The sequence below is a fragment of the Cibotium barometz genome, chromosome 20, assembly GCF_041138505.1.
Source record: "Cibotium barometz isolate CiBa-2024 chromosome 20, ASM4113850v1, whole genome shotgun sequence".
NCBI classification, from domain to species: Eukaryota; Viridiplantae; Streptophyta; class Polypodiopsida; order Cyatheales; family Cibotiaceae; genus Cibotium; species Cibotium barometz.
Genome location: NC_141065.1, coordinates 18,620,591 through 18,635,823, shown reverse-complemented (window position 1 = coordinate 18,635,823; position 15,233 = coordinate 18,620,591). Strand labels below are relative to the sequence as shown.

General features: G+C 46.1%; 1 protein-coding gene across 2 annotated transcripts in view; it reads right to left on the bottom strand.

The window, feature by feature from the left end:
* The window catches only part of FIP37 (FKBP12 interacting protein 37), a 94,760-nt gene that overhangs the window by 30,741 nt on the left and 48,786 nt on the right, over positions 1–15,233 (bottom strand). For both annotated transcript variants that reach the window (XM_086814533.1, XM_086814532.1), the window contains one exon: positions 2,435–2,488. In XM_086814533.1, coding sequence (XP_086670659.1) covers positions 2,435–2,488 — 54 coding nt within the window. The remainder of the gene's footprint in view (positions 1–2,434; positions 2,489–15,233) is intronic.

The window sequence follows — 15,233 nt, the reverse complement described above, 5'->3', positions numbered from 1 at the left end:
TTTTCTTAGCTCCAAGGTTGAACTTGTCCATGTTTTCTTGGCTTAGAGGCTCAACTTGGCTTCTCTCGCGGCTCAAAGGTTACACTTCAACCCATGGCTCTGATACCATGTTGGAATTTGGGTGGAGGACCGAGTCGCGGGAGGTCACCCATCCCAGTTGTGTTCACACCAATGCGCGCTTAACTGGAGGTTTCCACAAATTGGTCTAGCCATCCAGACCCCAAAACCTTAAGATGATGGAGGACTTCTGGTCTATACATTTTGTGGAAATCTCCTAGTGCTATGCTTGGCACTGCTTTTTCTCAACAAACCCTCTGCTTGATATTGTGACTAATGGATCTTGGTGCTCATGGTTGTATGGTGGATGTCCTATCAGATATATTCATTGGGATCCAAGTCAGTGGGAATGGATTGCTGCAGCCAATCTTATGAAGAGTCTACCTTTTTTCAGCTACATTGTCTATAATGCCAGGTTCCTGAGGACTCCCACACTCAGGCCAGGAGAGCTAATGACATCACCCCATTGATTCAAAAGAGATTTTGGCACAGACTTTGGCATCATACAGGAGGAGCCAAATCTCCTACTTCTTGTGGTTCTTCTCACATGGTGGCCTTCCCATTAATCAATGGAGGGCTATTTTTGGAGTAGATCCCGCCAGCCCTAGATGCCTGGTAGCTTCTGAGATAGTGCAACATTGCATGTCACTTGGGGAGCTATTGCTTGGCTCACTCAGTCTAGTCCACAAATATTTTATGAGGGCAGGGATCTGGACACTGCCATAATGATATATAGAGGTGTGGCCCAACGTTGAGACAGTGCAACATTGCATGTCACTTGGGGAGCTATTGCTTGGCTCACTCAGTCTGGTCCACAAATATTTTATGAGGGCAGGGATCTGGACACCGCCATAAATGATATATAGAGGTGTGGCCCAACGTTGGCATGCTATAGGATAATCCTCATACACAGTATAGACCACCTCTGCACAGGATTGATACTACTTGGAGCTCATTGCCAGTATCACAGCTTGGCAGATTTGGAGGGGCTATTGAGGGCACCCAAATATACGACACTCACTGCATTTGTACTATATGGGGAGATATCATTCACAATCTTATGGCCACATGGGTTCATATGCAGGGACCATGCAGATCTGTGCATGCAAAGCGCACTGTTTTCATTAGGGAGTAGGATTAATGGATCTTTTTCTTAACAACCCCCACAGGACTCTCTTGGCACCTTTGTGCCCCATATTGGTTTAGATCACCCTACATTTTGGGATGAGGTCTTGTTTTGTTCTGGCTTCCTGTCATGATTTTGTATGGTCTATTCACACTTAATATAAGTCTCCTTTTTGCAACAACCAAAAAAAAAAGGACGGAAATGGTTGAACAGCTGAAAAGGCATTCATACTCTTGGGCCCCCTGAACAGACGAAACGGCCCAAATCCCCCGTGTTTCAGGCGTTTCCCATAACCATGGAAAAAAAAGGCATTGCAGCTCATCCAGGACATTCACATTAGCATAGCATTACAAAAATCAACTCCTTCCTAGTTATTCAAAGATAAACCAGAGTGGGAATGGGTGTTAGCATGCATGTTTATAAAGAGATGCCTATTTACATGCCAAAAGTTAATCTAAGCCTATTGCCGTGAGTGAGGACACTTCCAGGTAACATGGTGAAGTAGCACATCCAAGGTCACCCATTCTTACATAATCCTAACCTCCAACTAAAAACTAAACAATAGTACCAGGCTAGCAATCGATTGGCAGCCTGATTTTAACTTCTCCTGTGCTACTTTTTGTGTTCGTGGTGAAGGCTATACCAGGCTTCACAACGGCGATCACAGGTTCATGAGGGGCTTATGGCTGAGTGGAAGACAAGTAATTAGAGGGACCTAAAGCCATCTAGCCCTCAACCAGCAGATCATGCGATTGCAATAGGCAAGCAGCACTTGTAAGGCATCAATTATACAAAAAAGTTACATGAAAGTAGTGCTGCTAGGGATGACACATGCATGACAGGGGATAGGGATGAAGAGAGCATGCACCAAGCATCAAAACGACCAACCAAACCAGCAAACATAACCAGGGATAGGGATGAAAAGTGCATGCGCCACTAACCAAACCAAGGACCCTTTGTATTTAAACAGAAATTGTACTGGCCCTCTTCTCAGGCCCAATAAGCCTATGAGACCCAATCAAAACATATATGTCTATGCATAAAGAAGTAATGGGAGCCATAAAAGTTACTTTCTTATTGAATGTGAGTGTGGTTCCATATCAGATGATATGTGAAGAATGCAGAAGAGCAAAATTATATTCAGTCAACTAGCACCATCTACGCTACTAACAAGGAGTAAACAAGTGATTTATTTATTTATCTACAAATTAATAAGGAGCCATTAGGAGCAACGAAGCAAAGCTGGCTTACCTTCATGCGTGTAAACTCTGCATGTATGGCAGGATCAAGCAGCAGTCGTCGAGCCTGGGTAATCAGAGAGCACATCAAATAAAATGCCCACCAGATGAGAAAGCAACTTGCTCCATGCATGACAAAGAACGAAAAGTTTTTGCAAGAATAATTAAAAATGAAAAATTAGGCTAAAAGGCGATCGTTTGTAGCATAAGACATTGAACCCAACCAATGATACAAAGCTAGAACTGGAGTTGCTTGTCATCCATGTCCCCCTAATCACATTTACATTTTTGTCTCTGATCCTCGGCAACATACAAAGCCTATTATAGAATAGACCTCTACTCCCCTTTTTGTATCTGGTGCTTTTGGCAGAGCTAACTTTGAATTAAGTGAAGGGGAGGTAATATACATACATACATGTTAGGTTTAGGGTAAGCAATGAAGCACACAAAGAACAGTCGACTTGAAGAAGGAGAGAGAATGACACAACACGATGCACACTATAATGAGATCAAGGTGCATGTACAAAAGTGAGTGACTTAATAAGTCACTTCACACACTCTGAAAGAGTGTGTTTCGTGTTCACACACGAGGGAAAAAACCCTTCAGTGTGAAGGTACAAACTGCCCCGGTGTCCCTAGTTTACATGTCACTACTATAAATCTCACAATCCCCCCCTCCTTAGTGATGATGTCAACAGGTACAGAGATCTAACAGATAAATCTCCAAAAGATAGTAAGCCTAAAGCGTTTCCGAAAGCTTCAATCTTTGTAGGCATATGCTCTCTTATGGTAGTGCTATGTGTGAACAAGGCTTAACCAAGGGCACTTTTTCCCATGTGGTTTTTCCCCTTGGACATCAAGTGTGAAAGGACACATATAATATTTTGTAGTTCTATATTATATGGATGTGGCACACATGCAAGGGTTGACTTGCATTTTGTGGATACCACACTTTTGGCTCTCTCTCTCTCTCTCTCACTTCTGTGTGTGAGCTTCTCTACCCTGCACCTAACCCTAATGTGCAGGTTTGTGTGTGTGAGTGTGTGAGTCCAACACCCAACATTTGGTATCAGAGCTGGGAGCTGGCCCTGGAGTGGTGGCTGTGCAGAATCTGCAGAAAAAACTGTGAAATTCCGTCGACGCTGTGTTTTTTCCGTCGACTGCGAATTTCCGTCGACGTCCGTGGCTTCCGTCCGCCAGTTTCGTCCAGTTGCTCCACCGTCCGGCCGCCAGAGACGGGCGGCACTAGTGGGGAGCCCACCACCTCCGCCCAGCCTCGCGGCGGCGCCTCTTCTGCAGCCGGCGACCCAGCACCAGCGCTGCCCAGGTGCGCCTCCGACCGCCGGCCCACCCTTGTACCAGCAGCCAGCCCACCGTGTGTCGACCCGCCGTTCCGTCCAGGCCCTTTGCGCTACGTCGACGATCCATACCTCCCGCCGTTCTGCTTTTCCGTCTGCTCCGTCTTGACCGGCACCCGTTGCCATTCCTGCTCCGGCCGTCCTACGCCGGCGACTCCAGCTGCGCCCAGTCCTCCACGCGCGCTAGCCCACGACTGACTCGTGGCCTTCGTTCGCCAACAGTCGACTCCAAGAGCCCGCACGTTGTCCGTTCCGCTGCCGTAGGGTCTCCAGCGCCGCCTCGCCTGCGCCGCCTGGCTTGGCAGTTGCGTGCGCCTCTTCCACACCTGCTGCCTCTGCTGGTCCGCCATTGCTAGCGACTCCAGTTCGCCTAGCCGACTCCAGCACGCTTGCTCGCCTAGCCGACTCCAGCGCTTAGCAGCCTTCGCTCAGCAGTCCGCTTCTGGCTCGCCCGACACCAACGCCCATCAGCTCCGTAAGCTTCAGCCCCAACTCCCCGTTGGCTGCCCACAGCCATCCGCCTTCTCCACCTGCAACGACTCCCTCCAACGACTCCCTCCAACGTCTCCACCTGCAACGACTGGCCACCTGCAACGACTTCCTCCATTGCCCAAGTTCTTTTTCAATTTGTCTGCTCCAAGCCTGCTGCCCTTGCCTAAAGGTATTTCTCTGCCAAATTTTTTTATCAAACCCAAATACAAAATCTGCAACCATTGCAGTGCAGGTCATGTGCCGATTTTGCAGACAATGAATGCTGTGCAAGTCAGATTGAAAGGAAAATTGCAGATGAAATTTGGGGGTTTTTGAAATTGAGGTCAAAATCAGCAAATTGAACCTCTCTAATTTGCAGAAATTTGGGGGTTTTCAAAATTGAGGTCAAAATTGGCAAATTGAACCTCTTACATTTGCAGAAATTTGGGGCTTTTGTGAAAATTGGCCAATTAGATGCACATTGAAGCGATTGGAGTGCATAAAAATTGGGGATTTTCAGATTGGAGCATGTAATTGGGCATTACAGCTGTGAATTGTCGCGTATGTATACACATTGGGTGTAATTGGACAATTTGGTGCAGGTTTACACTTGCTTTGGTTTGCAGGCATACATTTGCACAGGACATTTGGTTGCCTGGCAGTGCACATTGGTGCTTGGTTTGCTTGCAGATATATTTTGTTGACATGGCACAGAATGCTACATATGTATTTGGTGTGCTCACCCAGGAGGACAAGCTGGATGGATCTAACTACTCCCTCTGGAGTTTCATGATCCGTAATTTGCTGGTAGCCAAAGGGCTTTGGGGCATCGTGTGTGGTGATGACACACGCCCACTTACCATACAGCCAGCCACGCCTCAAAGGGGAGGTGTGCTCAAAGAGCTCCTGATGTAGATCCTGCTCCCACACAAGAGCAGAAGAGATGGGACTCTAGAGATGCACAGGCCATGTCATTGATAGCCCTTTCAGTGAAAAGGACTATTATTCCGCACATTCGTTCATGCAAGACATCGAAGCTTGCATGGGACACATTGGAAGCAATGTATCAAGTACGCAACGAGGCAAGAGTTGCCTACTTGAAGAGGCAATTGGATCTTCTTTCTATGGATGAGGGTGACTCCATGGCAGATCATCTCACCAAAGTGAAAGATTTGCAGGAACAATTGCTCAACATTGATGAGGTTATCCCAGACAGACAGATGGTCACCAACACTCTTCATTCTTTACCGCCTTCCTACTTGGGCTTTCACACCTCTCTCAACCTCTCAATGAGAGGAGGTGGTGATCCCGTCACTTTTGAAGAGCTCGTGGGTTTACTCTTGCAGGAAGAGCAAACAAGAGCAAACTTATCGAGCAACCGTGGTGGAGAAAAGGCATTTACAGCCAAGGATAAGGGTAAAGCAAAGAGCTTTAAGCATGGGGGACAACAGTCTAGCAAGGCTGGTCATGGACAGCCCTCTTCTAGTGGTGAAAAGTCTGACAAAGGGGATGCAAACAAGCCCAAAAAGAAGGGCAAATGTCACTACTGCCATAAGCCTGGACACTACATCAGTGAATGTAGAAAAAGGATTGCAAAAGAGAAAAAGAAAGAAGCAGGCAATGCAGTAGCAGACTCTTCGGATGACAAAGCACAGCAGTCAGCTAATGTAATCCAGGAAGAGTATACTTTTTTGGTCACATGCACTAGTGACACACCAAGTGCTTCAGACACTGATATGTCTTGCATTGCATCTGACAGACAGAATGCATCATGGTATTTTGGTAGTGGTGCTTCGAGCCACATCACTTCATGCAAAGATGTATTTCAGCACTTGGTTTATGCTTCAAATGGCCGCACTGTATCATGTGCAGATCATACCACATATCCAGTAAAGGGAATTAGTAATGTCATACTTATTGCAGTCAATGGTGCCAATATATGTATGAAAAATGTATTGTATGTTCCAGGAATAAAGAAAAATCTGTTCTCCGTCTCAGCCATAAACGACCAAGGTTTAAAGGTTGAATTTGAAGATGGGAAGTGTTTGGTAAAAGACCCATCAAAGGGTTATGAAATAGTCACTTCTGGAACACGATACAAAGGCTTGTATAAGCTGGACAGCTATGACAAGCGCACTTATGATGCAAATACAGTGGCTGCCCACACTCCTGCTATGCATGATGCAGAGCTATGGCATGCTCGTTTTGGGCATGTAAATTTTCAGAGTTTGATGCTTTTGCAGAAGCATCATATGGTTGATAATATGCCGCCTCTTGAGTCTCCACCAAGACATGTATGTGAGGGGTGTATTTTGGGAAAGATGCAGCGAAAACCATTCCCCAAAGATGGAGCTGTTAGAGCTGAAAGTAAATTACAGCTCATACATAGTGATGTATGTGGTCCAATGCGGACACCATCCATAGGGGGGCATCTTTACTTCGTCACATTCATTGATGACAACTCCAGGTTTGCTTGGGCTTACCCTTTGAAAGCAAAAGCAGATGTGTTTACATGCTTTCGACACTTTGTAGCAATGACTGAAAATATGTGTGCATGTAAAGTCCAAACACTCCGCTCAGATAGAGGTGGAGAATACATGTCAAATGCATTCAAGGATTATATGCTTCAAAAGGGCATCAAACACCAATGTACTGTGCCTTATACACCGCAACAGAATGGTGTAGCTGAAAGAAAAAATAGATCTCTCATGGAGATGGCAAGATGCATGGTGAAAGCACAAAAGTTGCCTCACAAATTTTGGATGGAAGCTATAATGTGTGCAACTCATGTGTTGAACAGGTGTCCAACAAAAGCTTTGAAAACCATAACACCATTTGAGGCTTGGTATAGCCGAAAGCCAACAGTGGATTATATGCGTACATTTGGGTGTTTGGCATATGCACATGTGCCAGAACAACTCCGAACAAAGCTTGATGACAAAGCAATTAAATGCATTTTTGTGGGCTACAGCAATGAAAGCAAAGGATACCGTCTTTATAATCCAACTACACGAAGGATTTTTGTGAGTAGAGATGTGGTATTTGCTGAAAATTCAGAACAGCCCATGGTCAGCTTGTATAAAAGCAATGATACAGGCTTACAGGACATGTTTGATGGACTTTTACCCATTGCAATAAGGGGGGATTCAGATCAGCCAGCCCCTACACAAGAAAATCCACATGTAGAACATGTGGAACAGCCAGCCATTCAGCCCCCTTCTATGGAAGAAGTGGAAGATCTTGTCAGGGAAGAGCAAACAGCCATAGACACAGCCAAGTCAGTGCCAAGATGGTTGCTGAAAACTTTGCAAGAAAGCAAACTTGCAGCTCCACTCACAGGTAGAACAAGGGCTAGTCCAGCCATGCTTTGAATGTACATTGTGGGGAGTCTGCATTCGCAATGGGTGGTCTCTTTGATTCACAAGAGCCTTCTTCTTATGAAGAAGCACATGAGAATGAGCATTGGTTGCAAGCTATGCAAGCTGAAATTTCTTCTATCATGAAGAATAATACATGGGATCTTGTGGAATTGCCTAAAGGCAAGCATGTAATTGGAACAAAGTGGGTGTACAAACTCAAAAGAAAGTCTGATGGTACTATTGACAGGTACAAAGCAAGACTTGTGGCTAAAGGCTACTCCCAGAAAAAGGGAATAGATTATGAAGAGACTTTTGCTCCTACTTCGAGAATGACCACAATAAGATCTGTGATTGCATTGGCTGCCCATAAAGGATGGAAAGTGCATCAATTGGATATCAAAACTGCATTCTTAAATGGGGATTTACAGGAGGAAGTATATGTAAATCAGCCCATTGGTTTTGTCGTTCCTGGTGAGGAACATAAAGTATGTAGGTTGCACATAGCATTGTATGGGTTAAAACAAGCTCCAAGAGCTTGGTATGATAAGATACATGCTCATCTAACCAGCCAAGGTTATGAGAATAGTCCAGCTGAAAGCACATTGTATGTGAAGAAAACCGATGCCGATATTCTCATAGTCATCTTGTATGTAGATGACATGCTCATTACAGGTACAAGCAAAGCACAAATTTCAGATTTCAAAGCTGATTTGAAAGCTGAATTTGATATGTCAGATTTGGGGCCTTTACACTACTATCTCGGCATACAGTTTATGCATACAGATGATGGCATTGTTATGCAGCAAACTAAGTACATAAAAAGTTTGCTAAAAAGGTTTCACATGGATGAATGTAAGCCCATTTCTACTCCGGTAGAACCAGGTGTACGGCTTACTATGCATGATATTGGAGAGCCTTTTGAGGCCGGCATTTACAGCCAGGCAATGGGATGCCTCATTTACTTGTGTAACACGAGGCCAGACATATCTTTTGGGGTGTCTTTGTTGAGCAAATTCATGCACAGCCCAGGCACAAAGCATTGGCAAGCAGTCAAACGCATTTTTCGATATCTTAAGGGTACCCTGGATCTTGGTTTGTTCTATCCCAGGGGGGGCAGCTTGCAGCTTTATGCATACAGTAATTCAGATTGGGCTGGTGATTACGATACCAGGCAATCCACCAGTGGGAATTGTTTTTTTCTTGGCAGCTCATGCATATCTTGGTTGAGTAAAAAGCAACCCACTATTGCTACATCTACTTGTGAGGCTGAGTACAGGGCAGTCTTTACAGCTACAGTAGATTGTGTATGGTTGAGGAGACTATTGGCTGATCTTCGTGAGTGTCAGCAGACACCCACCACCATTCTCACTGATAGCCAGAGTGCTATGGCCGTGGCACGAAATCCAGTGTTTCATGCACGTACCAAGCACATAGAGATTCATTATCACTATGTCAGAGAGAGGCTACATGCAGGGGAGATCAGTTTATCTTATTGCCCTACACAGGATAATGTTGCAGATCTATTCACAAAGGCTTTACCTCGAGAAAAGTTTGAAGCTTTCCGCAAAGCTTTGGGCTTACTCTCATACAGAGAGTGATCTGCTACCTTGTACAGGTTCACACTTCCACTACAGGGGAGATTTGTAGGCATATGCTCACTTATGGTAGTGCTATGTGTGAACAGGGCTTAACCAAGGGCACTTTTTCCCATGTGGTTTTTCCCCTTGGACATCAAGTGTGAAAGGACACAATATATATTTTGTAGTTCTATATTATATGGATGTGGCACACATGCAAGGGGACTTGCATTTTGTGGATACCACATGCTCACTTATGGTAGTGCTATGTGTGAACAGGGCTTAATCAAGGGCACTTTTTCCCATGTGGTTTTTCCCCTTGGACATCAAGTGTGAAAGGACACATATAATATTTTGTAGTTCTATATTATATGGATGTGGCACACATGCAAGGGTTGACTTGCCTTTTGTGGATACCACACTTTTGGCTCTCTCTCTCTCTCTCTCATTTCTGTGTGTGAGCTTCTCTACCCTGCACCTAACCCTAATGTGCAGGTTTGTGTGTGTGAGTGTGTGAGTCCAACACCCAACAATCTTCTCCCTAAGCAGTGCCTTGGTGAACACATTGCAATGTTGTCATCTTGTGTAGAGAGTCAAGACATAAGCAAGGCTGATCTCCCCTACATGTAGCCTCTCTCTGACATAATAGTAGTGCACCTCAATGTGCTTAGTACGAGCATACCACGGCGATAGCACTCTGATTTTATCAATGAGACTGGGTGTGGCAGATTGTGATCCCACACGAAGATATACCAAGTCTTTTGAGCCATACACACTCAAACGTTGCTATAAATGCTACTCTATACTCAACTTCACAAGATGAAGTGGCCACTGATGGTTGCTAGGGCTATGGTCAGCCCCAAGAGGTTGACCTTGGCCCTTCTATATATCTTCTATTGAATACTAGATGGATGAATGATGAACTAATGACTTGCTTTATGCTGAAAATTCTGAGATGCTTATATGTGAGAAGTTGCTGGTCGGCCATCCGCCCTGCTGTCGGCCAGCTTGCTGGGACAAAAACAATACATAAATGCTGCGCTTTACATGATGTGATGCCACCTTGTCCTGGCCACCTTTAGGGTTTCAACCGCCTGCTACAGGAGTACCAGAAGGCTACCGACAGCACTGTAGAGGCTGCCGACAGGGTACTCATGCCTCCCAATGATGATTATGTTGATGCTGCTGTTGATGATGATGATCATAGTGATGCTGATGAGGATGATCCTGATGCTGAGCAAGATGCTTGTGATGGTGACCTAAATGCTTATCTTAACTCCTGCACTAATCATCATGGATTAAGCCAGTTCATGCTGAAGATTAGCCATGGCACAGGCGTGCACGTGACACTTCCCCTCAACCACACCATTTTGCTGAGGTGTTTATGGCACCGTGCATTGATGCTTTATGCCTCTATCCAACAAATAAGCATTGAAAACATGTGACATGTACCCCCCCCCCCCCCCCCCCCCCAGTGGCGCCGCGGGGATCTCTAAGTAGGATCTGAATTTTGAGATTTGTCTAATTCTCAGCCATAGCCACAAAGTGTTGAAAGCATATGAACACATCAAACTTTGCCTTTAGCGAAAAAACCCAAGCAAATCTAGAAAAGTCAATCTTAGGCCAGCCGTGTCTTAGAACACATGGGTGTCCAGTGAAGAGTATGATTTGTCGAGCTGCATTTAGAGCTCCCCCCATCTGCGGACTTGCCATCCCTTGCCATCGCCTCTCCTCACCCTTCGTGCTTCCCATCCTTCGCCGTCCGCGCCCTACCCCCCCCCCCCCCCCCGCTGCCTCCCTCCTCACTACATGTGTGCACCCCCCAACCTTCTGCCTTCTTCCTTCTCGCTGCCTATGGAGCCCCTGCTCGCACCCCAACCTTCCAACCTCTCAGCCTTTTGCCCGTCTATTTCTTGATGGCCTCACGTTCACACTACTCCCGCCTCCATCCCTTCGTTGTCGCCTCAATTTGTCCACCCGTCCTTCACCTATGCTTCCATATTATGGAGTTTTTCCCATCAGAAAGCTATCCCTCTTCTCTGCCAGCCCCACCCTCCTTGTCCTCTTCACCATTCTACCCGTCTTCAGCTCCCCCCCCCCCCCCCCCCCCCCCCCCCCCCGCGCGGGCGGGTCACCCAAACCCTAACGTCTTCAGCCTCTTCTTGTCAGGTGTTCTCACATTTCAGGCCATTTCTTCGGTGGCGAGTTCCAGTGTCTTCTGGCCTTCTCTCCTCCAAGAGGACTCCATGGCAGTCGCTCCATCATCCCCAGCCAAGGTGGCCGTCCCTTGCCTTTCCTTCTCAGAAGCGGACTTCCATCTCCTTGCTCCGACAGTTGCCTCCCTGGAGGCCTCCACCTTGGTCTGCAAGATTGTGGATAGCCACCGGGCGCGTGAACAGCTCATGGATTTTTTGCAAGCAAGCCTAGAGAGATCACTGATCTTCATCCTTTGGGGCGTGGATACTACCAAGTCGAGTTTGGTTTGCCTACAGCATGAGCATCAGACAAAGTCATGTAGCTGAGCCCTGTCATACTACGCATGGCCCAGGCCTTCTTTGCGAGGTGGCACCACAACTTTGACCCAATGTCCAACGTTGGCGTCTCATGCTTTCCCATGAGACAGTTTGCTTTCCTAGTCTCACGCAAGAATACCTTCCCCTCCTCCCACTGATAGGTGGTGAGTGATGGAATCCCCCCAAAGTTCTAGCTCAAATGGCAAGGATGCCATCTCTTCGTACTTGCATAGCCTCTCCAAAGTCAATTCCTCATGTCACATCGCTTCCTTGCCTCGTGGAGCTCCTATTTTACAGAGAGTTCAGTACTCTCAGCTCTAGCCTCCCCTGCCAATGCTTCATTTCCCGGCAAATGGGACATCTTGCTAAAGACTGTCTATGCGGTCAATCCATGACAGTACCCCCCCCCCCAACTCATCTCCTCAAGGAGGAGGGGGGGAGGGGGGGGTGGTGGGAATCCCAGCCCCTAGGATTCAGAGTACCAAGTCCTAGCCCCTAAGGATCCCAGTGCAAGAAAGTGTAGACTAGTGAGACCACCAATCTGAGGCAGAACTATCGTCGGACTTTCAAAGCAAGGCAGTGCCACCAGGCGTGCGCATCTCACAGGCCCCAGAAGGGTACGGTTTTGTCAGAGAAGCGTTAATTTGCACTTTATCAGCGACCCCTTCTCAATAATGCACCCCCAAACACCCCCCCCCTATTCTCTGCTCGTACCCATAGTTGTTTCTCGTACCGGTACGAACCCATTCGTACCGTACGGTACGTTGCCGTACGGTATCGTACAGTACGAGTCCCCCCCCCCCCCCCAAAAAAAAAAAATTTCCTTGAGAAAAAAAAATTCCAAATGCTTTAAAAAAATATAGAAACCCTGCTTAACGAAGATCCCAAATGCTCGCAATACTTCACAACTTTCGTGTCCACTCAATATTCCATATGGGGTTGTTGAGAGACCTAAAAAATCTGGCAAGGTAGACTGGTAGTGTACACTTGATTGGTAGGATGAGAGAATCTTGCTACATCACTTGGAGATCCCTGGTATAGGTAGGCTAGACAATTAGATTCTCAAGTTATGTACGAGGGAGAAGATTTGGACATGGCCATTTTGATCTAGAGAGGAGTCCCTAAACCTATCACCCTAGATGCACTGCTACGGTCCCTTAGTCATAAACGCTACACTGGGAGACCTTTGGTATTGCATTACCCATCCAGGTTCTACAATCGGGAGATCCAACTAGGAGAGACACATATCCATGTTTTGGTTCCTCAAGCACTGTAGACTCCCCCCTCCCAACCTTCCCTCACATTCAAGCTTGAAGCTCACCGACGTGCTCACTCACTTCTGGCGATTGGCACAGATGGAAGCGGGTGGCTCCAAGAGGTAGGCCACCAGGTTGTTCGAGATGTGGCCATCCCAAGGAGCCCCAGCATCAGTATATTTGGGACTGTCTGCCCGAAGACTCAGCAAGTTTGACAACAGATTCTCTGCATTTACACTATGGACCGGGCCCCATCCTGCACAGTTAATTGGGGCACGATTGCTTGGGCCACTGAGAACTAATAAAACGATCTATTTCTCGGAAAAAAAAATCCTAGAAAAGTCATCAATGAATGTGACAAAGTACATGTGTACTCCCAAAGATGGTGTCCTCATGGGACCACAAACATCAGAATGTATGAGCTGTGATTTCTGTACAGCCCTGGCTGAAGCATCCTCTAGAAATGGTTTCGATGCATTTTACCCAATATACACCGCTCACAAACATGTTTGACACGTGTTCTCTAAATGTGGCATCTCTGAAACCATCTAATGCCACATCTTGCAAAGTGATTGTCCCACCATTTGCAGCACTAAGCACTATCTTTCCAACACCCTTCACAGGATGAAAAGAGTTGTTGGCACATGAAACACTTCTACCTTGGGGTGCAGGTCCAAGAGAATTAAACAAGTATTTCCTCGTCATAATGTTACTTTGACAGAGGCACCACTATCGAAGTACCACACATGATCCTCTCTAGCAGTAAAACAAGAGTCCTCTTCAGAAGAATCATAATTGCATGTGATCAAAAAATCCTAATCATCCCGCACAAAGTTTGCAAATTGGTTTTCATTCTTGGCATTTTGAGCTGAAGCATCACTTACTATATGGCTCTCTCGAATCACATTTCAGCTGATAACCACCCTGTGAAGATGCCTTACCCTTGGCAAACGCTTGATCACCACCACACATATCTGACATGTTTATCCTGGTTTGTTCTTCCTTCAACAGTAGACCCACCAGCTCCTCAAATGTGAGAGGATTTGGGTTTCCTCTCATAGACAAATTGAGGTAGGTGTGGAAACCAAGAAAGATGGAGGCAATGAATTCAAACTAGTAGTAATCAGCTAGTTGTTTAGGATCACCTCATCAATGTTGAGCCAATTGCTCTCTAAGGTCCTTGAATTTAGTCAAGTGATCTATCATAGCATCACCCTCTTCCATTTTGAGAATCTCAAGCTGCCTCTTCAAATATGCAACTCTAGCCTCATTCCTTGTCTGATACATGGCTTCAAGAGTATCCCATGCAAGTTTGGCAAGTCTTACAAGACCTGATGTGAGGTATTATTGACCTCTTCACTGACAATGCAATGGAAGACATGGTCTATGCATCTCTCGCATCCCATCTCCTTTGCTCCTGTGTTGGAGTTGGTGTAGCAGATTGCTCTTGCTCTTGTAGAAAAACTCTACCACCACCCCTTGCAGGCGTTCCTCTTTGACTCCATTCACAAGGCCCAACATGCCTTTGGCTACCAAGAGATTTCGGATCATGAAGCTCCATGAGGAGTAATTAGTCCCGGCAAGCTTATCTTCCTGTGCCAATATACCGAATACATCTTGTCCTTGCTAAGCCATTGCTTATGCAAAATATCAGATACACAAAATGCACACTGCTCTGCTAAAATCCTCTACAAGTCATGATGCCCAAGCTCTCTACATGAGCTGAATATGCACCAGAGACTGGATACATGCATGAACTATATTGAAAAGTTAGGCACAGTGTCGCTGAATTTGTTGAATGGATGTTTGTAGACGAAAAGCCCCAAATTTTTGTTGATGCAAAAAGCCCAATTTTGATGTATAAGGCTGATTTATACACAAATTAGGGTTTCGACACAGATTAGGAGAGAATCTGCAAAGTTGAAGCTCTTGGACGCTTTGAAATTTGGAGCTTTTGCCCTACAGAAATGCTTCAGCAGGTACAAGCAGGTGCTGCAAGTACAGGTGCGTACACACATGTATGAGCAGGTACAATCAGGTGACAGTACAGCTGCAAGTGCAATCGGGTACAATGGAGTGAAATAGGTAGAACAAGCGGTTATACGGACAGAAGTGTCCACACAGTAGCTCTATGGACAGAGACACAACCTGTACAGACAGAGACGCACAGGTCCAAAGGCTGTGTAGGCTGTACGGATGCCACATACACTGTACAGACAGAGGAGGAAACCCTAATATGATGTGCCGGTGGTGTTGTAGCTGTATCGAAACCCTAATA